Source organism: Oncorhynchus gorbuscha, linkage group LG16 (assembly GCF_021184085.1).
Source record: "Oncorhynchus gorbuscha isolate QuinsamMale2020 ecotype Even-year linkage group LG16, OgorEven_v1.0, whole genome shotgun sequence".
NCBI lineage: Eukaryota > Metazoa > Chordata > Actinopteri > Salmoniformes > Salmonidae > Oncorhynchus > Oncorhynchus gorbuscha.
The window spans coordinates 81342014-81366895 of NC_060188.1; the positions used below are offsets into that span (position 1 = coordinate 81342014).

The window sequence follows — 24882 nt, forward strand, 5'->3', positions numbered from 1 at the left end:
CATATGTCTTATTTCATAGTTTTGATTTCTTCACTATTATTCTATAATGTAGAAAAGAGTAAAAATAAAGAAAAACCATGGAATGAGTAAGTGTGTCCAAACGTTTGACTGCTACTGTATATCTGATTGTTTCATTTTGTTTTAATTTAGTGAATAGTTTTTTAAATGTTTAATAAATGTTCAACTGATTATTGGTTATCAAATCATCAGTAGTTTATAATCTTCCTCGAGGTGAACAGTATGAAAGGCTCCCTTTCTTTTTGAAGTTACCACACCCTGTGAAGATGATCATCAGATAAACCATTTCATTTAATCATCTGAGATGGTTCTTTTTCACAGCATATCATCAGACAACAACTTTACTCACTTGGTTGAGCATCTTTTTTCTCTCCCTCCTTCATCCGCAGACCTCACAAAAAGCGGGAGCCCCTGCCAACATAGCACTCCTTCCCCAACCTCTCCAACCTCCTCCTCCTCTCACTCCTTCTCTCCCACCCCAGCCCCTGGGTCCAACAGTTCCCTTCCCGGCAGGGGCTACAGACAGAGGCGGTCGGTCAGCATGGAACGCTTTGTAGAGACCCTGGTGGTAGCTGATAAGATGATGGTTGGTTACCATGGACGCAAAGACATCGAGCACTATATCCTGTCTGTGATGAATATTGTAAGTTTGATCCGGCTTTTCGCTTTGATTACTGTTGTTTTGTCTCAAAGAAAAGCCTGACAATAGAGTTGGAGTCAATCACTAGGGCTTCCGAGGGGCGCAGTGTCACTACAGTCCCTGGTTCAAATCCAGGCTGAATCACATCCTGCCGTGATTGGGAGTCCCATAGGGCGGCGCATAATTGGCCCAGCGTCGTCCGGGTTTGACCGGTGTAGGCCGTCATTGTAAATAAGAATTTGTTCTTAACTGACTTGCCTAGTTAAATAAAGGTCAAAAAACAATTTAAATGGGTTCATGTCAATGGTCTAATGTAGTTGTTTCCTCATCTCCTGCCCTTTGTTAGTTTGAGTTCACAGAATATTACAAAGCAGTCAGGACTCACTTTCACCTGTCCAGGTCTTTCACATCAATACAGATGAAGGACTGGAGGAAAGATATTAAGATGCACCTCTAGCCTGCTGATATTGGAAACAGGCCAATGTAGAGTATTAGAACATGAACAATGGGCTTATTCGAAGCGTTTCTCTCTTTGGATAGAATTTTGTTTTCATTAACATTTTAACAGAATGTTCTCTCTAACTGAAAACAGACATTTAAATCGCAGCGTGATCTGGATGTGTGGTTGCTGTTTTCAACCCCAGTATGTGTGAAGAAAACACTGATCCAGTGTTGTGACAGTTTGTCTGACTTTGTGTCTTTTCTTCTTTTCTGGAGGTCAGGTTGCCAAACTTTACCGTGATGCCAGCCTAGGAAACGTTGTGAACATTATAGTAACCCGCCTGATCGTACTGACTGAGGACCAGGTGAGGGCACTCTTCTCTCTCTGTCTTCCACTTTCTCTCCCTGTCTTCCTCTTTCTCTCTCTGTCTTCCTCTTTCTATCTCTGTCTTCTTCTCTCTATGTTTTCCTCTTTCTCTCTCTGTCTTCCTCTTTCTGTCTTCCTCTCTCTCTGTCTTCCTCTTTCTCTCTCTGTCTCTCTCTCTGTCTTCCTATTTCTCTGTATCTCTCTGCTTCTCTCTGCTTCTCTCTCTGTCTTCCTCTCTCTCTGTATCTAAATCAAATCAAATGTATTTTTATAGCCCTTCATACATCAGCTGATATCTCAAAGTGCTGTACAGAAACCCAGCCTAAAACCCCAAACAGCAAGCAATGCAGGTGTAGAAGCACGGTGGCTAGGAAAAACTCCCTAGAAAGGCCAAAACCTACGAAGAAACCTAGAGAGGAACCAGGCTATAAGGGGTGGCCAGTATGTGTTCAAATATGTTCAAATGTTCATAAATGACCAGCATGGTCAAATAATAATAATCACAGTAGTTGTCGAGGGTGCAGCAAGTCAGCACCTCAGGAGTAAATGTCGGTTGGCTTTTCATAGCCGATCATTAAGAGTATCTCTACCACTCCTGCTGTCTCTAGAGAGTTGAAAACAGCAGGTCTGGGACAGGTAGCACATCCGGTGAACAGGTCAGGATTCCATAGCCGCAGGCAGAACAGTTGAAACTGGAGCAGCAGCACGGCCAGGTGGACTGGGGACAGCAAGGAGTCATCATGCCAGGTAGTCCTGAGGCATGGTCCTAGGGCTCAGGTCCTCCAAGAGAAAGAGAGAATTAGAGAGAGCATACTTAAATTCACACAGGACACCGGATAAGACAGGAGAAGTACTCCAGATATAACAAACTGACCCTAGCCCCCCCGACACATAAACTACTGCAGCATAAATACTGGAGGCTGAGACAGGAGGGGTCAGGAGACACTGTGGCCCCATCCGATTATATCCCCGGACACGGCCAAACAGGAAGGATATAACCCCACCCACTTTGCCAAAGCACAGCCCTCACACCACTAGAGGGATATCTTCAACCACCAACTTACCATCCTGAGACAAGGCCGAGTATAGCCCACAAAGATCTCCGCCACGGCACAACCCAAGGGGGGAGCGCCAACCCAGACAGGAAGATCACGTCAGTGACTCAACCCACTCAAGTGACGCACCCCTCCTAGGGACGGCATGAAAGAGCACCAGTAAGCCAGTGACTCAGCCACTGTAATAGGGTTAGAGGCAGAGAATCCCAGTGGAGAGAGGGGGACCGGCCAGGCAGAGACAGCAAGGGGGGGTTCGTTGCTCCAGAGCCTTTCCGTTCACCTTCACACTCCTGGGCCAGACTACACTCAATCATATGACCCACTGAAGAGATGAGTCTTCAGTAAAGACTTAAAGGTTGAGACCGAGTCTGCATCTCTCACATGTGTAGGCAGACCATTCCATAAAAATGGGGCTCTATAGGAGAAAACCCTGCCTCCAGCTGTTTGCTTAGAAATTCTAGGGACAATTAGGAGGCATGTGTCTTGTGACCGTAGCGTATGTGTCGGTATGTACAGCAGGAACAAATCAGAAAGATAGGTAGGAGCAAGCCCATGTAATGCATTGTAGGTTAACAGTAAAACCTTGAAATCAGCCCTTGCCTTGACAGGAAGCCAGTGTAGGGAGGCTAGCACTGGAGTAATATGATACATTTTGTTGGTTCTAGTCAGGATTCTAGCAGCCGTATATAACACTAACTGAAGTTCATTTAGTGCTTTATCCGGGTAGCCGGAAAGTAGTGCATTGCAGTAGTCTAACCTAGAAGTAACAAAAGCATGCATTATTTTTTCTGCATCAATTTTTGGACAGAAAGTTTCTGATTTTTGCAATGTTACGTAGATGGAAAAAAGCTGTCATTGAAACAGTCTTGATATGTTCGTCAAAAGAGAGATCAGGGTCCAGAGTAACGTCGAGGTCCTTCACAGTTTTATTTGAGATGACTGTACAACCATAAAAAGTAATTGTCAGATTCAACAGAAGATCTCTTTGTTTCTTGGGACCTAGAACTAGCATCTCTGTTTTGTCCGAGTTTAAATGTAGAAAGTTTGCAGCCATCCACTTCCTTATGTCTGACACACAGGCTTCTAGCAAGGGCAATTTTGGGGCTTCACCATGTTTCATTGAAATGTACAGCTGTGTGTCATCCGCATAGCAGTGAATGTTAACATTATGTTTTCGAATGACATCCCCAAGAGGTAAAATATATAGTGAAAACAATAGTTGTCCTAAAACGTAACCTTGAGGAACACCGACATTTACAGTTGATTTGTCAGATGACAAACCATTCACAGAGACAAACTGATATCTTTCCGACAGATAAGCTCTAAACCAGGCCAGAACTTGTCCGTGTAGACCAATTTGGGTTTCCAATCTCTCCAAAAGAATGTGGTGATCGATGGTATCAAAAGCAGCACTAAGGTCTAGGAGCACGAGGACAGATGCAGAGCTTCAGTCTGATGCCATTAAAAGGTAATTTACCACCTTCACAAGTGCAGTCTCAGTGCTATGATGGGGTCTAAATCCAGACTGAAGCATGTCGTATACATTGTTTGTCTTCAGGGAGGCAGTGAGTTGCTGTGCAACTCTAATTTTTTTGAGTGGAATGGAAGATTCAATATAGGCCGATTCGTTTTTTATATTTTCTGGGTCAAGGTTTGTCTTTTTCAAGAGAGGCTTTATTACTGCCACTTTTAGTGAGTTTGGTACACATCCGGTGGATAGAGAGACGTTTATTATGTTCAACATAGGAGGGCCAAGCACAGGAAGCAGCTCTTTCAGTAGTTTAGTTGGAATAGGGTCCAGTATGCAGCTTGAAGGTTTAGAGGCCATGATTATTTTCATCATTGTGTCAAGAGATATAGTACTAAAGCGCTTGAGTGTTTCTCTTGATCCTAGGTCCTGGCAGAGTTGTGCAGACTCAGGACAACTGAGCTTTGAAGGAATACGCAGATTTAAAGAGGAGTCCGTAATTTGCTTTCTAATGATCATGATCTTATCCTCAAAGAAGTTCATTAATTTATTACTGCTGAAGTGAAAGCCATCCATACTTGGGGAATGCTGCTTTTTACTTAGCTTTGTGACAGTATGAAAAATACATTTAGGATTGTTCTTATTTTCCTCAAGTTGGAAAAAAAGGATGATCGAGCAGCAGGGAGGGCTCTTCGATACTGCACGGTACTGTCTTTCCAAGCTAGTCGGAAGACTTCCAGTTTGGTGTGGCGCCATTTCCAATTTTCTGGAAGCTTGCTTCAGAGCTCAAGTATTTTCTGTATACCAGGGAGCTAGTTTCTTATGACAAATGTTTTTAGTTTTTAGGGGTGCAACTGCATCTAGGGTATTGTGCAAGGTTAAATTGAGTTCCTCAGTTAGGTGATGAACTTATTTATGTCCTCTGACGTCCTTGGGTAGTCAGAGGGAGTCTGGAAGGGCATCAAGGAATCTTTGTGTTGTTTGTGAATTTATAGCACAACGTTTGATGCTCCTTGGTTGGGTTCTGAGCAGATTATTTGTTGCAATTGCAAACATAATAAAATGGTGGTCTGATAGTCCAGGATTATGAGGAAAAACATTAAGATCCACAACATTTATTCCATGGGACAAAATTAGGTCTAGAGTATGACTGTGACAGTGAGTAGGTCCAGAGACATATCGGACAAAACCCATTGAGTCGATGATGGCTCCAAAAGCCTTTTAGAGTGGGTCTGTGGACTTTTCCATGTGAATATTAAAGTCACCAAAAATGAGAATATTATCTGCTATGACTACAAGGTCCAATTGGAATTCAGGGAACTCACTGTGGGTAATGGAATCGCCAATGACTAGGGTTTTCAATTTGTCAGAGCTAATGGTGGGAAGCTTCGGCGTCTCAGACCCCGTAACGGGAGGAGAAAAGACCAGAGAAGGCTTGGCCTCAGACTCCGACTCGCTGCTTATTGAGGAAAACCAGTTGAAAGTTTCTGTCGGCTAAATGAACGACACCGGTTGAGCATTCCTACAGCATTTTCCTCCAGAAGCCATGAGAAAGTTGTCCTGCAGGGACCGTGCGAGGGGATTTATACTAACGTTACTATCTGTACTTACTGGTGGCACAGACGCTGTTTCATCCTTTCCTACACTGACATTACCCTTGCCTAACAGTTGCATCTGAAGCTGGGCTTGTAGCACAGCTATCCTCGCCGTAAGGCGATCATTCTCCTGTATATTATGAGTACAGCGACTGGAATTAGAAGGAATCATGTTAATGTTACTACTTAGCTTCGGCTGGTGGAGGTCCTGACGAACCACGTCCAGATAAAGCGTCCGGAGTGAAAAAGTTGAATGAAAAAAAGTTGAGTGAGGGAAAAACTAAAAATATAAACGGTAATTAAAAAGTAAAAAAGTTGTCAGGTAGCAAAGGTTGGCAACAAAACGCACAGCAACACGTAAACAAGTCTGCAAGTTTTGACCGGAAATGACACAACCGGATAGGATCATGTGCCTATCTCTCTGCTTCTCTCTCTCTCTGCCTCTCTGTCGTCATCGTTCTCTCTATCTCTCTGCTTCTCTCTGTCCTTCATCTTTCTCTTTACATCTCTCTCATTCTCTGTCTTCCTCGTTATCTCTCGGCCTCTCTCTGTGTTCCCCTCTTTCTATCCACATCAACATAAATGTATTTCTCTAATCTCAGTTAACATGTATCTGTTTTGGTTACTTACTATGCAATAACATAGTTATTCCAAACAGTTGGGAGAGAGTTGGGAGAGAGAGTAGAAGGATGAAAGAGAGGTGAGAGAGAAGAGGACTGAAAAGATGAGACAAGAGGACACCAGAGTAGAAGAGTGAGAAGAGAGAGAAGAGAGGAAAAGAGAGAGGATAGGAAGCATCTACCATATGTCTGCCACCACTGAAGACAAAGCTCATGAGATGAGCTCAGACTTCTTCCCTCAGGGGGATTTGATTGAGGATTTTTACATTCAATCTATATAGTGTAGGTTTGATGGGAGAAACAGAGTGAACTGTACATCTAGCCTCAGTCTATAGAGGATGGACTCCAGCAGAGATGAATACCTCTTCATTCATTCTCCATTTTAAGACTGAACCCCATATGTTTTTCCCAGTGTGTAATATGAATATATTGATGATTAGAATATTATTTCATAGATGTATCATATGGATTATCCTAACAGAAATGTCAGAATCCTGTCTCATCGTGAACATGGTTTTAATAAGCTTGTATACTATCGTTTTCGACTGATGCTTTTAACTATGACGGTCAATTGTCATGATCGTTATAATAACTGGACCAAGATGCAGCGTGGTATGTTTCCATCCTCTTTATTAGGAAAAGAAACTCAAAGAAAAAACAAATAAAGCGTTAAACGAAACGTGAAGCTCAATGAAGTGCTCGCAGGCAACTATACCTAGACAAGATCCCACAAAGCACAATGGGGAAATGGCTGCCTATATATGATCCCCAATCAGAGACAAGCAATGATAAACAGCTGCTTCTGATTGGGAACCACACCATGCCAACATAGATATATATATTCACCTAGATAACCCACCCTTAGTCACATCCCGACCTAACCAACATAGAGAATAAAAAGCTCTCTAGGGTCAGGGCATGACAGTACCCCTCCCCCCAAAGGTGCGATCTCCGGCCGCAAAACCTGACTCAATAGGGGAGGGTCCGGGTGGGCATCTACCGTCGGGTGCGATTCCGTTGCGTGGCGAAGTACCCACTCCGCTCGCGGATACGTTATCTTCAGTGGCGGCTCTGGTGCGGGGATTGTTGCCTGAAGTTCCGGACCGTGGGTCGTCGCCGGAGGAACCGGACCGTGGATTGTCCCCGGGGACTCCGGACCGTGGATCGTCGCCGGAGGAACTGGACCTTGTATCGTCGCCGGGGACTCCGGACCGTAGATCGTCGCCGGGGACTCCGGACCGTAGATCGTCGCCGGGGACTCCGGACCGTGGATCGTCGCCGCAGGCTCCGGACGGACTGGGAACCCTCGCAGGAGGTTCCGGACTGGGGACCATCGTTGGAGGTTCCGGACTGTGGACCGTCGCCGGAAGCTCTGGACTGTGAACTGTCGCCCGGAAGCTCTGTACTGGGAACTGTCGTCGGAAGCTCTGGACTGTGGAGGCACACTGGGGGCCTGATTCGTGGGGCCGGTACAGGTGGCACCGGGCTGGTGACACGCACCTCAGGGCGAGTGCGGGGAGGAGACACAGGACGTACTGGACTGTGGAGGCACACTGGAGGCCTGATGCATTGGGACCGGTACAGGTGGCACCGGGCTGGTGACATGCACCTCGGGGCGAATGCAGGGAGGAGGCACAGGACATACTGGACTGTGGAGGCACACTGGAGGTCTGGAGCGTAGAGCTGGCACAACGCGTCCTGGACAAATGACCACCTTCGCACGGCAAGTGCCGGGAAGCTGGCACAGGACGCACTAGGCTGTGAAGGTGCACTGGGGATACAGCGCATAGAGCCGGCGCAGGATATCCTGGACCGAGGAGGCAAACTGGAGGCCAGGCGCGCTGAGCAGGCACAACCCGTCCTGGACAGATACCCACTTTAGCACGACAAGTACGAAGAGGTGGCACAGAACGCACCGGGCTGTGAATGCGCACTGGAGACACAATGCGTATCACAGCAAAATATGGTGCCTGACTGGTCACACGCCCCCTATGGTGAGTACGGGGAGTTGGCTCTGGTTCAAAACCTGGCTCGGCCAACCACTCCGTGTTCCCTCCCCCCAAAACAATTTCTGAGGCTGCCTCTCGGGCTTCCGTCGTGGCTGCGAACCCCGGTGTCGTCGATTATGTTCCCTCGCTGCCTCCGTCTGCTCCCATGGAAGGCGACCCTTTCGTCTAGGATCTCATTCCACTTCCAGGATACCTTACCGTCCAAGATATCCTCCCATGACCAGGATGTCTGCTCCTCCTGGCCACGCTGCTTGGTCCGTTTGTGGTGGGATCTTCTGTCATGATCGTTATAATAACTGGACCAAGATGCAGCGTGGTATGTTTCCATCGTCTTTATTAGGAAAAGAAACTCAAAGAAAAAACAAATAAAGTGTTAAACAAAATGTGAAGCTCAACGAAGAGCTCTCAGGTAACTATACCTAGACAAGATCCCACAAAGCACAATGTGGAAATGGCTGCCTAAATATGATCCCCAATCAGAGACAACGATAAACAGCTGCCTCTGATTGGAAACCATACCAGGCCAACATAGATATATATATTCACCTAGATAACCCACCCTTAGTCACACCCCGACCTAACCAACATAGAGAATAAAAAGCTCTCTAGTGTCAGGGTGTGACACCAATCCTAACTTCAACCATAAATCATACATTGATGTCAATGGGAGATTTAAGTGAAAGTCTGAGTGGCTTGCATTAATCTTAATTCAGCACTAGATATGTCAAATGCAGAATGTTGGGCGTGTTCTGGTCGGAATGCTGGGTTCTGTGTGTTCAGACTGTGTTGTGTGTTCTAGGTTGTGGATGTATTCAGACTGTTCTGGATTGTGGATGTATTCAGACCGTTCTGGGTTGTGGATGTGTTCAGAATGTTCTGGGTTGTGGATGTGTTCAGAATGTTCTGGGTTGTGGATGTATTCAGACTGTTCTGGGTTGTGGATGTGTTCAGACTGTTCTGGGTTGTGGATGTATTCAGACTGTTCTGGGTTGTGGATGTGTTCAGACTGTTCTGGGTTGTGGATGTGTTCAGACTGTTCTGGGTTGTGGATGTGTTCAGACTGTTCTGGGTTGTGGATGTGTTCAGACTGTTCTGGGTTGTGGATGTGTTCAGACTGTTCTGGGTTGTGGATGTGTTCGGACTGTTCTGGGTTGTGGATGTGTTCGGACTGTTCTGGGTTGTGGATGTGTTCAGACTGTTCTGGGTTGTGGATGTGTTCAGACTGTTCTGGGTTGTGGATGTGTTCGGACTGTTCTGGGTTGTGGATGTGTTCGGACTGTTCTGGGTTGTGGATGTGTTCAGACTGTTCTGGGTTGTGGATGTGTTCGGACTGTTCTGGGTTGTGGATGTGTTCAGACTGTTCTGGGTTGTGGATGTGTTCGGACTGTTCTGGGTTGTGGATGTGTTCGGACTGTTCTGGGTTGTGGATGTGTTCAGACTGTTCTGGGTTGTGGATGTGTTCGGACTGTTCTGGGTTGTGGATGTGTTCGGACTGTTCTGGGTTGTGGATGTGTTCAGACTGTTCTGGGTTGTGGATGTGTTCAGACTGTTCTGGGTTGTAGATTAAGACTGTTCTGGTTTGTGGATGTGTTCAGACTGTTCTGGGTTGTGGATGTGTTCAGACTGTTCTGGGTTGTGGATTAAGACTGTTCTGGGTTGTGGATGTGTTCAGACTGTTCTGGGTTGTGGATGTGTTCAGACTGTTCTGGGTTGTGGATGTGTTCGGACTGTTCTGGGTTGTGGATGTGTTCGGACTGTTCTGGGTTGTGGATGTGTTCAGACTGTTCTGGGTTGTGGATGTGTTCGGACTGTTCTGGGTTGTGGATGTGTTCAGACTGTTCTGGGTTGTGGATGTGTTCAGACTGTTCTGGGTTGTGGATGTGTTCGGACTGTTCTGGGTTGTGGATGTGTTCGGACTGTTCTGGGTTGTGGATGTGTTCAGACTGTTCTGGGTTGTGGATGTGTTCAGACTGTTCTGGGTTGTAGATTAAGACTGTTCTGGTTTGTGGATGTGTTCAGACTGTTCTGGGTTGTGGATGTGTTCAGACTGTTCTGGGTTGTGGATTAAGACTGTTCTGGTTTGTGGATGTGTTCAGACTGTTCTGGGTTGTGGATGTGTTCGGACTGTTCTGGGTTGTGGATGTATTCAGACTGTTCTGGATTGTGGATGTATTCAGACTGTTCTGGTTGTGGATGTATTCAGACTGTTCTGGGTTGTGGATGTATTCAGACTGTTCTGGGTTGTGGATGTATTCAGACTGTTCTGGTTGTGGATGTGTTCAGACTGTTCTGGATTGTGGATGTATTCAGACTGTTCTGGGTTGTGGATTCAGACTGTTCTGGGTTGTGGATGTATTCAGACTGTTGTGGATGTGTTCAGACTGTTCTGGATTGTGGATGTATTCAGACTGTTCTGGGTTGTGGATGTGTTCAGACTGTTCTGGGTTGTATATTCAGACTGTGTTGTAATGTGTGCTGTATGTTCTATCCAGCCCAACCTGGAGATCAACCACCATGCAGACAAGTCTCTAGACAGCTTCTGTAAGTGGCAGAAGTCTATCCTCAGTCACCAAGGAGATGGGAACAGCATCCCAGAGAACGGCATGGCTCACCATGACAACGCTGTCCTCATCACAAGGTAGGAATCTCTTCTCTTTCTATCTGACCTGTTACCCTCTGGGGGAAGAACAGAGACACCTGGATGGGGGAAAGGTTCTACTTTCCAACTTCTCTCACACACACACACACACACACACACACACACACACACACACACACACACACACACACACACACACACACACACACACACACACACACACACACACACACACACACACACACTGTTATTATTATTCCAGTGGTAAGAGTGTGTCATTATTTAGCTTACTGTTCGTCTCTTACTCTTCTTGACCAAACATTTATTTAGATGACTCATTGGACAATGAGAGCATGTTTACTTAAATACTTTAGCAGTCCTACTTTAGAAGTCCTTCCACCTTCCGACTCTGTGCTGCGTTGGCATTACAGACAGAACACTACAGTAACTTTGAAACACACAGCCAAGTCATTACTCATATCTATTACTGGCTTCAGTCTGTATGTAGTACCTACTGTACTGTACCTCTTACAGCTACCGACAACGGGAAACTATCCTCTCTGTCATACCAGTCATACTACATGAATGCATGGTAACCTTGCTGCAGCAAAATCTATTTCATTACCTGCTATTGGCTAAATTGTTGCCTGATCTGTTTTGACCACATAACCTAGTAACTAACATGTATATTCCTTACTTATTTTGACTGCAGGGGGGTTGTTGTTTTGTGGGTTAAATGGCATGGGTTAAAGCCCTGCTTTTGTCTCTCCTTGCCTGGATGTGTACAAACCAGGTGTTCTACTAATGTTAGACTAGTGCTAGTTTACTTTAGTTGTTTGTCTGTCAAGTAACGTTCTCCAGCTCCTTTTCAGAGTCCTGTTGTTGTAAAGTTACCACTTTGTGAAGTGACCATAGGAGTGACCATAAAGATAGGGGTGGCAGGTAACTGTCAGGACCCGGTTACGAACCCAGGTCTCCGGAGTGAGAAACAGTCACTTAACCAACTGAGCCACGAATAGTCAGCAGAACCCAGAAGATGAGGCAGACACAGCAGTACTTGAGACAGTGTATTTAATGAAGTAAAAAAAAAACTCCACAACCTCAAAAGGAATTCCACAAGAACAAAGGTAATCCTCCAAGACAAAAAAGGTAAATCCACAAGGTGGTAGGTATAGCATAAAAAGCCTCAAAAGATACTCAAAAATAAATAAACAAGAACAGAATTCCACAAGCGAGTCCACCGGTATCAACAAGAGTACACAGAATACTAGGGCTGGGTGCTAACATACAAACACAGAGCAAATAACTGAGGAAAACTAAGGGTTTAAATACAATCAGGGGAAACGAGGCACAGGTGCAAATAATAATGGGGATCAAGGGAAAACAAAAGGTCAAAAAGCACAATGGGGTCATCTAGTGACCGAAAACCGGAACAAGCCTGGCCAAATCCTGACAGGTAACCTAGTGCTTAAGAGCTTTTGGCCAGTCGCCAAAAGTTTGCGGGTTCAAATCCCCAATCAGAATACATGAAAAATCTGCCAATGTGCCCTTTAGCAAGGCACTTAATGCACATTTCTCCTATAAGTTGCTTTTTATTTGTTTATTTCTATTTCCCCTTTATTTAATCAGGTAGGGCAGTTGAGAACAAGTTCTCATTTACAACTGCGACCTGGCCAAGATAAAGCAAAGCAGTGCGATAGAAACAACACTGAGTTACACATGGAATAAACAAAAGTACAGTCAATAACACAATAGAAAACTATGTATACAGTGTGATCAAATGAAGTACGGAGGTAAGGAAATAACCGTACGGAGGTACGGAGGTCAGGAAATAAATAGGCCAATAGTGGCAAAGTAATTACAATTTAGCAATTAACACTGGAGTGATAGATGTGCAGATGAGGATGTGAAGGTAGAAACACTGGTGTGCAAAAGAGCAGAAAACAAAAACAAATATGGGATGAGGTAGGTAGTTGGTTGGATGGGCTATTTACAGATGGGCTGTGTACAGCTGCAGCGATCGGTAAGCTGCTCTGAGAGCTGATGCTTAAAGTTAGTGAGGAAGATAAGTCTCCAACTTCAGTGATTTTTGCAATTCGTTCCAGTCACTGGCAGCAGAGAAATGGAAGGAAAGGCGGCCAAAGGAGGTGTTGGATTTGGGGATGACCAGTGAAATATACCTGCTGGAGAGCGTGCTACGGGTGTGTGTTGCTATGGTGACCAGTGAGCTGCTTTGGATAAGAGTGTCTGCTTAATGACTAATGTAGATAGTAGGTAAGGCTTAACATGCCAAACTTCTCTAATGTTACTGACAGTAGTTGGGAGCCTTAGAAGTTATGCTGCCATTGTGATGCCAGAAGGCTACTGAAGGGGTTTTATGGAGTGCTTGCTGTCTTCAGCCGTCTGTTGTGTCCGTATTTATCGAAGAACTGGTCTGTACTGGTAAACTTACATCACATCAGCCTTCTGCTGCTACAGGTACTGGTCTGTACTGGTAAACTTACATCACATCAGCCTTCTGCTGCTACAGGTCTCTCCAGCGTGTGTCTGATGCTAAACCAACACTAGCTGCTCGCCGTTCACTAAAGCCTTTTGTTGTATGCACAGGGAATGCTGTACGCTGCTTACAGAGTTCAGTGATGTTCAGTGACTGTGTTTGTATTATAGGCTCTCTACAACATCTATATATATATATAGAGAGAGAGAATTGAGACTCTCACCAAATTGAGACTCTGCATGCAGAATTCTGCAAAAATATCCTCCGTATACAATGAAGAACACCAAATATGCATGCAGAGCAGAATTAGGCCGATACCCGCTAATAATCAACATCCAAGAAAGAGCTGTCAAATTCTACAACCACCTAAAAGGAAGCGATACCCAAACCTTCCATAACAAAGCCATCACCTACAGTGAAGAGTTTAAAAAAATGTTTTTATTGATTTATTTCACCTTTATTTAACCAGGTAGGCTAGTTGAGAACACCTTTATTTAACCAGGTAGGCTAGTTGAGAACACCTTTATTTAACCAGGTAGGCTAGTTGAGAACACCTTTATTTAACCAGGTAGGCTAGTTGAGAACACCTTTATTTAACCAGGTAGGCTAGTTGAGAACACCTTTATTTAACCAGGTAGGCTAGTTGAGAACAAGTTCTCATTTACAACTGCGACCTGGCCAAGATAAAGCATAGCAGTGTGAACAGACAACAGAGTTACACATGGAGTAAACAATTAACAAGTCAATAACACAGTAGAAAAAAAGGGCCAGTCTATATACAATGTGTGCAAAAGGCATGAGGAGGTAGGCGAATAATTACAATTTTGCAGATTAACACTGGAGTGATAAATGATCAGATGGTCATGTACAGGTAGAGATATTGGTGTGCAAAAGAGCAGAAAAATAAATAAAAACAGTATAAAAACAGTATGGGAATGAGATAGGTGAAAATGGGTGGGCTATTTACCAATAGACTATGTACAGCTGCAGCGATCGGTTAGCTGCTCAGACAGCTGATGTTTGAAGTTCGTGAGGGAGATAAAATTCTCCAACTTCAGCGATTTTTGCAGTTCGTTCCAGTCACAGGCAGCAGAGTACTGGAACGAAAGGCGGCCAAATGAGGTGTTGGCTTTAGGGATGATCAGTGAGATACACCTGCTGGAGCGCGTGCTACGGATGGGTGTAGCCATCGTGACCAGTGAACTCAGATAAGGCGGAGCTTTACCTAGCATGGACTTGTAGATGACCTGGAGCCAGTGGGTCTGGCGACGAATATGTAGCGAGGGCCAGCCGACTAGAGCATACAAGTCGCAGTGGTGGGTGGTATAAGGTGCTTTAGTGACCAAACAGATGGCACTGTGATAGACTGCATCCAGTTTGCTGAGTAGAGTGTTGGAAGCCATTTTGTAGATGACATCGCCGAAGTCGAGGATCGGTAGGATAGTCAGTTTTACTAAGGTAAGCTTGGCGGCGTGAGTGAAGGAGGCTTTGTTGCGGAATAGAAAGCCGACTCTTGAGTTGATTTTCGATTGGAGATGTTTGATATGAGTCTGGAAGAAGAGTTTGCAGTCTAGCCAGACACCTAGGTACTTATAGATGTCCACATATTCAAGGTCGGAACCATCCAGGGTGGTGATGCTAGTCGGGCATGCGGGTGCAGGCAGCGATCGATTGAAAAGCAGTTGGAGGCCACGGAAGGAGTGCTGTATGGCATTGAAGCTCGTTTGGAGGATAGATAGCACAGTGTCCAATGACGGGCCGAAAGTGTATAGAATGGTGTCGTCTGCGTAGAGCTGGATCAGGGAATCGCCCGCAGCAAGAGCAACATCATTGATATATACAGAGAAAAGAGTCGGCCCGAGAATTGAACCCTGTGGCACCACCATAGAGACTGCTAGAGGACCGGACAGCATGCCCTCCAATTTGACACACTGAACTCTGTCTGCAAAGTAATTGGTGAACCAGGCAAGGCAGTCATCCGAAAAACCGAGGCTACTGAGTCTGCCGATAAGAATATGGTGATTGACAGAGTCGAAAGCCTTGGCAAGGTCGATGAAGACGGCTGCACAGTACTGTCTTTTATCGATGGCGGTTATGATATCGTTTAGTACCTTGAGTGTGGCTGAGGTGCACCCGTGACCGGCTCGGAAATCAGATTGCACAGCGGAGAAGGTACGGTGGGATTCGAGATGGTCAATGACCTGTTTGTTGACTTGGCTTTCGAAGACCTTAGATAGGCAGGGCAGGATGGATATAGGTCCAGGGTGTCTCCCCCTTTGAAGAGGGGGATGACTGCGGCAGCTTTCCCAATCCTTGGGGATCTCAGACGATATGAAAGAGAGGTTGAACAGGCTGGTAATAGGGGTTGCGACAATGGCGGCGGATAGTTTCAGAAATAGAGGGTCCAGATTGTCAAGCCCAGCTGATTTGTACGGGTCCAGGTTTTGCAGCTCTTTCAGAACATCTGCTATCTGGATTTGGGTAAAGGAGAACCTGGAGAGGCTTGGGCGAGGAGCTGCGGGGGGGGGGGGGGTCTGTTGGCCGAGGTTGGAGTAGCCAGGCGGAAGGCATGGCCAGCCGTTGAGAAATGCTTATTGAAGTTTTCGATAATCATGGATTTATCGGTGGAGACCGTGTTACCTAGCCTCAGTGCAGTGGGCAGCTGGGAGGATGTGCTCTTGTTCTCCATGGACTTCACAGTGTCCCAGAACTTTTTTGGAGTTGGAGCTACAGGATGCAAACTTCTGCCTGAAGAAGCTGGCCTTAGCTTTCCTGACTGACTGCGTGTATTGGTTCCTGACTTCCCTGAACAGTTGCATATCACGGGGACTATTCGATGCTATTGCAGTCCGCCACAGAGTCCCCTAAGCAAGCTGGTCCTGGCGCTCTGTTCACAAACACAAACACACCCCACAGAGCCCCAGGACAGCAACACAATTAGACCCAACCAAATCATGAGAAAACTAAAAGATAATTACTTGACACATTGGAAAGAATTAACAAAAAAACAGAGCAGACGAGAATGCTATTTGGCCCTAAACAGAGAGTACACAGTGGCAGAATACCTGACCTCTGTGACTGACCCAAACCTAAAGATAGCTTTGACTATGTACAGACTCAGTGAGCATATCCTTGCTATTGAGAAAGGCCACCGTATTCAGACCTGGCTCTCAAGAATAGACAGGCTATGTGCACACTGCCATCAAAATGAGGTGGAAACTGAGCTGCACTTCCTAAACTCCTGCCCAAATTATGACCATATTAGAGACACATACTGTATTTCCCTCAGATTACACAGATCCACAAAGAAACCCGTTTTTGATAAACTCCCATATCAAGATTTGTGACCTGTTACAAGAAAAGGTTAACCAGTGAAGAACAAACACCATTGTAAATACAACCCATATTTATGTTTATTTATTTTCACTTTAACCATTTGTACATCGTTACAACACTGTAAATATACATAATATGACATCAGTAATTTTTTAAATCTTTTTTTTATTTATTTTACCTTTATTTAACCAGGCAAGTCAGTTAAAAACAAATTCTTATTTTTAATGACGGCCTGGGAACAGTGGGTTAACTGCCTGTTCAGGGGCAGAACGACAGATTTGTACCTTGTCAGCTCGGGGGTTTGAACTCGCAAACTTCCGGCTACTAGTCCAACACTCTAACCACTAGACTATGCTGCCGCCCCGATGTATTTATTCTTCTGGAACTTCTTGAAAAGGACGGAAAGGAGATAGTCATACACTACATGACCAATAGTATTCCAAAATCATGGGCATTAATATGGAGTTGGTCCCCCCTTTGCTGCCTCCACTCTTATGGGAAGGCTTTCTACTAGATGTTGGAACATTGCTGCAGAGACTTGCTTCCATTCAGCCACAAGAGCATTAGTGAGGTTGGGCACTGATGTTTGGCTATTAGGCCTGGCTCGCAGTCGGCTTTACAATTCATCCCAAAGGTGTTCGATGGGCTTGAGGTCAGGGCTCTGTGCAGACCAGTCTAGTTCTTTCAAACCGATCTCCACAAACCATCTGTATGGACCTCGCTTTCTGTACGGGGGCATTGTCATGCTAAAACAGGAAAGGGCCTTCCCCTAGCTGTTGCCACAAGTTGGAATCACAGAATCCTGTAGAATGTCATTGTATGCTGTAGCGTTAAGATTTCACTTCACTAGAACTGCGGGGCCTAGCCGAACCATGAGAAACAGCCCCAGATCATTATTCCTCCTCCACCAAACTTGACATTTGCCACTATGTAACGTTCTGCTGGCATCCTCCAAACCAAGATACGTTCGTCTGACTTCCAGATGGTGAAGTGTGATTCATCACTCCAGAGAACACTTTTCCACTGCTCCAGAGTCCAATGGTGGCGAGCTTTACACCTCTTCAGCCCACGCTTGGCATGGCGCATGGTGATCTTAAGCTTGTGTGTGGCTGCTCTGCCATAGAAACCCATTTCATGAAGCTTCTGATGAACAGTTCTTGTGCTGACGTCACTTCCAGAGACCCTTGTGTGCCCTCCCACTTCCCGGCTGAGACAGCACTTACAGTTGACCGGGGCAGCTCTAGCTGGGCACAAATTTGACAAACTGACTTGTTGGAAAGGTGGCATCCTATGACAGTGCCACGTTGAAAGTCGCTGAGCCATTTTACTGCCAATGTCTGTTTAGGGAGATTGCATGGCTGTGTGTTGGATTTGATACACCTGTCAGCATCGAGCGTGGCTGAAATAGCCCAATCCACTCATTTGAAGGTGTGCTGAAATAGCCCAATCCACTCTTTTGAAGGGGTGCTGATATACCCCAATCCACTCATTTGAAGGGGTGCTGAAACAGCCCAATCCACTCATTTGAAGGGGTGCTGAAATAGCCCAATCCACTCATTTGAAGGGGTGCTGAAATACCCCAATCCACTCATTTGAAGGGGTGCTGAAACAGCCCAATCCACTCATTTGAAGGGGTGCTGAAATAGTCCAATCCACTCATTTGAAGGGGTGCTGAAATAGCCCAATCCACTCATTTGAAGGGGTGCTGAAATAGCCCAATCCACTCATTTGAAGGGGTGCTGAAATAGCCCAATCCACTCATTTGAAGGTGTGCTGAAATAGTCCAATCCAATCATTTGAAGTGGTGCTGAAATAGCCCAAACCACTCATTTGAAAGGGTTTTCACATACTTTAGTATAGATAGTGTAGTTCTATGATAAATTGCATGGCCGAGGGCAACCCTCATCAAAATCACTCATCGTCTCATAAAACCCTGTTTTAACCTGATATTTTCCCAGGGATATCTTTAGTCATAAATGTAATGGCCACACAGTAAAGTTGTGCGTTGCTAACGTAAACAGTCTTAAAATCGCTGTGCTCTTTCTTTAGGTGGATTCCATCAGGGAATGGGGGGATTTTCTAGCAGACACAGTGGTTAATGAAAGCTTCCTGGGTCCATCATTAACTATTTATAGATGCATGTTAGCATCCTGACGCTCAGCACAGCTCATCTCATCGCCTACACACAACTTGATGTTCCATTATACTCAGGCCCTAACAAAGTTCTGATTCACTCTTTCACTCTCTGTCTGTCTGTCTGTCTGTCTGTCTGTCTGTCTGTCTGTCTGTCTGTCTGTCTGTCTGTCTGTCTGTCTGTCTGTCTGTCTGTCTGTCTGTCTGTCTGTCTGTCTGTCTGTCTGTCTGTCTGTCTGTCTGTCTGTCTGTCTGTCTGTCTGTCTGTCTGTCTGTCTGTCTGTCTGCCTGCCTGCCTGCCTGCCTGCCTGCCTGCCTGCCTGCCTGCCTGCCTGCCTGCCTGCCTGCCTGCCTGCCTGCCTGCCTGCCTGCCTGCCTGCCTGCCTGTTCGATTCAATTCAAGGGGCTTTATTGGCATGGGAAACACATGTTAACATTGCCAAAGCAAGTGAGGTAGATAATATACAAAAGTGAAATAAATAATAACAATGAACAATAAACATTACACTCACAGAAGTTCAAAAATAATAAAGACATTACAAATGTCTTATTATGTCTATATACAGTGTTGTAACAATGTACAAATGGTTAAAGTACAAAGGGGAAAATAAATAAACATAAATACGGGTTGTATTTACAATAGTGTTTGTTCTTCACTGGTTGCCCTTTTCTTGTGGCAACAGGTCACAAATATTGCTGCTGTGATGGCACACTGTGGTATTTCACCAAGTAGATATGGGAGTTTATCAAAATCGGGTTTGCTTTTCAAAATTCTTTGTGGATCTGTGTAATATGAGGGAAATACAGTATGTGTCTCTAATATGGTCATAATTTGGGCAGGAGGTTAGGAAGTGCAGCTCAGTTTCCACCTCATTTTGTGGGCAGTGTGCACATAGCCTGTCTTCTCTTGAGAGCCAGGTCTGCCTACGGTGGCCTTTCTCAATAGCAAGGCTATGCTCACTGAGTCTGTACATAGTCAAACCTTTCCTTCGGTTTGGGTCAGTGACAGTGGTCAGGTATTCTGCCACTGTGTACTCCCTGTTTAGGGCCAAATAGCATTCCCGGCTGCTCTGTTTTTTTTTGTTAATTCTTTCCAATGTGTCAAGTAATTATCTTTTTGTTTTCTCATAATTGTGTTGCTGTCCTGGGGCTCTGTGGGGTGTGTTTGTGTTTGTGTACAGAGTTCCAGGACCAGCTTGCTTCGTGGACTCTTCTCCAGGTTCATCTCTCGTAGGTGATGGCTTTGTTATGGAAGGTTTGGGAATCGCTTCCTTTTAGGTGGATGGAGAACTGAACAGCTCCTTTCTGGATTTTGATAATTAGCGGGTATCGGCCCAATTCTGCTCTGCATGCATTATTTGGTGTTCTACATTGTACACAGAGCATTTATTTGCAGAATTCTGCATGCAGAGTCTCAATTTGGTGTTTGTCCCATTTTGTGAATTCTTGGTTGGTGAGCGGACCCCAGACCTCCCAACCATAAAGGGCAATGGGTTCTTTAACTGATTCAAGTATTTTTAGCCAGATCCTAATTGGTATGTTGAATTTTATGTTTCTTTTGATGGTATAGAATGCCCTTCTTGCCTTGTCTCTCAGATCATTCACAGCTTTGTGGAAGTTACCTGCGGCACTGATGTTTAGGCCAAGGTATGTATAGTTTTTTGTGTGCTCTATGGCAACGGTGTCTAGATGAAATTTGTATTTGTGGTCCTGGCAACTGGACCTTTTTTGGAACACCATTATTTTGGTCTTACTGAAATTTACTGTCAGGGCCCAGGTCTGGCAGAATCTGTGCAGAATATATAGATGCTGCTGTAGGCCCTCCTTGGTTGGTGACAGAAGCACCAGATCATCAGTAAACAGTAGACATTTGACTTCAGATTTGAATTGGGTGAGGCCGGGTACTGCAGACTTTTCTAGTGCCCACGCCAATTTGTTGATATATATGTTGAAGAGGGTGGGGCTTAAACTGCATCCCTGTCTCACCCCACGGCCATGTGGGAAGAAATGTGTGTGTTTTTTGCCTATTTTAACCGCACACTTTTTGTTTGTGTACATGGATTTCATAATGTTATTTTTCCCCCAACACCACTTTCCATCAATTTGTATAGCAGACCCTCATGCCAAATTGAGTCTAAGGCTTTTTTGAAATCAACAAATCAAAATAAAATAAAATAAAATGTATTTATATAGCCCTTTGTACATCAGCTGATATCTCAAAGTGCTGTACAGAAACCCAGCCTTAAACCCCAAACAGCAAGCAATGCAGGTGTAGAAGCACGGTGGCTAGGAAAAACTCCCGAGAAAGCCCAAAACCTAGGAAGAAACCAAGAGATGATCCAGGCTATGTGGGGTGGCCAGTCCTCTTCTGGCTGTGCCGGGTGGCGATTATGACAGAACATGGTCAAGATGTTCAAATGTTCATAAATGACCAGCATGGTCAAATAATAATAATCACAGGCAGAACAGTTGAAACTGGAGGTGGATTGGGGACAGCAAGGAGTCATCATGTCAGGTAGTCCTGAGGCATGGTCTTAGGGCTCAGGTCCTCCGAGAGAGAGAAAGAAAGAGAGAAAGAGAGAATTAGAGAGAGCATACTTAAATTCACACAGGACACCGGATAGGACAGGAGAAGTACTCCAGATATAACAAACTGACCCTTGCCCCCCGACACATAAACTACTGCAGCATAAATACTGGAGGCTGAGACGGAGGGGTCAGGAGACACTGTGGCCCCATCCGATGACACCCCCGGACAGGGCCAAACAGGAAGGATATAACCCCACCCACTTTGCCAAAGCACAGCCCCCACACCACTAGAGGGATATCTTCAACCACCAACTTACCATCCTGAGACAAGGCCGAGTATAGCCCACAAAGATCTCCACCATGGCACAACCCAAGGGGGGGGGGGCGCCAACCCAGACAGGAAGATCACATCAGTGATTCAACCCACTCAAGTGACGCACCCCTCCTAGGGACGGTATGAAAGAGCCCTAGTAAGCCAGTGACTCAGCCCCTGTAATAGGGTTAGAGGCAGAGAATCCCAGTGGAAAGAGGGGACCCGGCCAGGCAGAGACAGCAAGGGCGGTTCGTTGCTCCAGAGCCTTTCCGTTCACCTTCACACTCCTGGGCCAGACTACACTCAATCATATGACCCACTGAAGAGATGAGTCTTCAGTAAAGACTTAAAGGTTGAGACTGAGTTTGCGTCTCTCACATGGGTAGGCAGACCATTCCATAAAAATTGAGCTCTATAGGAGAAAGCCCTGCCTCCAGCTGTTTGTTTCGAAATTCCAGGGACAATTAGGAGGCCTGCGTCTTGTGACCGTAGCGTACGTGTAGGTATGTTCGGCAGGACCAATCTAGTCAGGATTCTAGCAGCTGAAGTTTATTTAGTGCTTTTTCCGGGTAGCCGGAAAGTAGAGCATTGCAGTAGTCTAAGCTAGAAACAAAGCATGAGAAGACTTTAAATTTGTTTTGTTTTGTTTTTTTGTCAATTGGGGTGTGCAGGGTGCATACGTGGTCTGTTGTACGGTAATTTGGTAAAAAGCCAATTTGACATTTGCTCAGTGCATTGTTTTCACTGAGGAAATGTACGAGTCTGCTGTAAATGATAATGCAGAGGATTTTCCCAAGGTTGCTGTTGACGCATATCCCACGGTAGCTATTGGGGTCAAATTTGTCTCCACTTTTGTAGATTGGGGTGATCAGTCCTTGGTTCCAAATACTGGGGAAGATGCCAGAGCTAAGGATGATGTTAAAGAGTTTTCGTATAGCTAATTGGAATTTGTTGTCTGTATATTTGATCATTTCGTTGCGCATACCATCAACACCACATGCCTTTTTGGGTTGGAGAGTTTTTATTTTGTCCTGTAGCTCATTCAAGGTAATTGGAGAATCCAGTGGGTTCTGGTAGTCTTTAATAGTTGATTTGTATTTGATCATGTAAATGTTTTTGCTGTTTGTTCATTGTTCATTGTTATAGAGTCAAAAAGATTGGAGAAGTGGTTTACCCATACATCTCCATTTTGGATAGATAATTATTTGTGTTGTTGTTTGTTTAGTGTTTTCCAATTTTCCCGGAAGTGGTTAGAGTCTATGGATTCTTCAATGACATTGAGCTCTCTCATACAATAATGAGATGTTGTAGAGGGCATATAATACAAATACAGTCACTGAACATCACTGAACTCTGTAAGCAGCGTACAGCATTCCCTGTGCATACAACAAAAGGCTTTAGTGAACGGCTAGCAGCTAGTGTTGGTTTAGCATCAGACACATGCTGGAGAGACCTGTAGCAGCAGAAGGCTGATGTGATGTATGTTTACCAGTACAGACCAATACCTGTAGCAGCAGAAGGCTGATGTGATGTTAGTTTACCAGTACAGACCAGTACCTGTAGCAGCAGAAGGCTGATGTGATGTTAGTTTACCAGTACAGACCAGTACCTGTAGCAGCAGAAGGCTGATGTGATGTTAGTTTACCAGTACAGACCAGTACCTGTAGCAGCAGAAGGCTGATGTGATGTTAGTTTACCAGTACAGACCAGTACCTGTAGCAGCAGAAGGCTGATGTGATGTTAGTTTACCAGTACAGACCAGTACCTGTAGCAGCAGAAGGCTGATGTGATGTAAGTTTACCAGTACAGACCAGTACCTGTAGCAGCAGAAGGCTGATGTGATGTAAGTTTACCAGTACAGACCAGTACCTGTAGCAGCAGAAGGCTGATGTGATGTAAGTTTACCAGTTCAGACCAGTACCTGTAGCAGCAGAAGGCTGATGTGATGTAAGTTTACCAGTTCAGACCAGTACCTGTAGCAGAAGGCTGATGTGCAGCAGAAGGCTGATGTGATGTAAGTTTACCAGTACAGACCAGTACCTGTAGCAGCAGAAGGCTGATGTGATGTAAGTTTACCAGTACAGACCAGTACCTGTAGCAGCAGAAGGCTGATGTGATGTAAGTTTACCAGTACAGACCAGTACCTGTAGCAGCAGAAGGCTGATGTGATGTAAGTTTACCAGTACAGACCAGTACCTGTAGCAGCAGAAGGCTGATGTGATGTAAGTTTACCAGTACAGACCAGTACCTGTAGCAGCAGAAGGCTGATGTGATGTAAGTTTACCAGTACAGACCAGTACCTGTAGCAGCAGAAGGCTGATGTGATGTAAGTTTACCAGTACAGACCAGTTCTTCGATAAATACGGACACAACAGACGGCTGAAGACAGCAAGCACTCCATAAAACCCCTTCAGTAGCCTTCTGGCATCACAATGGCAGCATAACTTCTAAGGCTCCCAACTACTGTCAGTAACATTAGAGATGTTTAGCATGTTAAGCCTTACCTACTATCTACATTAGTCATTAAGCAGACACTCTTATCCAAAGCAGCCTACAGGAGACATTTGCGTTAAGTGTCTTGTTAAAGTGCACATTGGCAGATTTGTCACGTAGTCTGATCACGGATTTGAACAAGCAACCTCTCCACTACCCTACCCCTCGCCTTCCTCCTCATCAGGGGTCATGTTACAGGTCAGCTCTTTGCCCTTCTGGGTCTCTAAGTAATCTGGGTTAGAGATCATACCTAGCCAAGGCAATGAGTGATTTTGATGAGGGTTGCCCTAGGCCATGCAGTTTATCATAGATCTCCATCTCCTTGTTTCAGCTGTGTGCTTACTGTTTTTAACAGATATTTGTGTATTGCATTGGAGACTCTGTCACTACTAAGTCCGTATTGATGTGTATACAGATGTAGGATCTTCATTTGAGCCAGTTTGCTACAGCAGGAAAATAATCCTGCAGCAACAGGAAATGTGAATTATTATGTGGATTAAAATTAATTCATTTTTTTTGTAGGGTTTGATACATTTTTTGTTAGGAAAAATCAAGTTGAGATTTTAAAGTAGAAATTACAAACTTTAGAAGCCTTTTTAAACCTTGAATACACTACTAGCTTGCATTTTCTGCTGTGCATGAACATTTTCAGCAACACAAGAGTGATCCAATTAAGATCCTACTTCTGTATGGCTAATAACAGTATATTAATTCCATACTGTACTCCCAAACTCAACTTCTGCCAGGCGGGCATTGTAAATAATAATTT

The 24882-nt window shown here is 45.0% G+C and overlaps 1 protein-coding gene across 1 annotated transcript in view; it reads left to right on the forward strand.

Annotated features, from left to right (window-relative positions):
- LOC124000157 (A disintegrin and metalloproteinase with thrombospondin motifs 6-like) overlaps positions 1-24882 on the forward strand; it is a 247176-nt gene that overhangs the window by 18904 nt on the left and 203390 nt on the right. The window contains exons 5-7 of the mRNA XM_046306337.1: positions 408-661; positions 1381-1464; positions 10706-10851. Coding sequence (XP_046162293.1) covers positions 408-661; positions 1381-1464; positions 10706-10851 — 484 coding nt within the window. The remainder of the gene's footprint in view (positions 1-407; positions 662-1380; positions 1465-10705; positions 10852-24882) is intronic.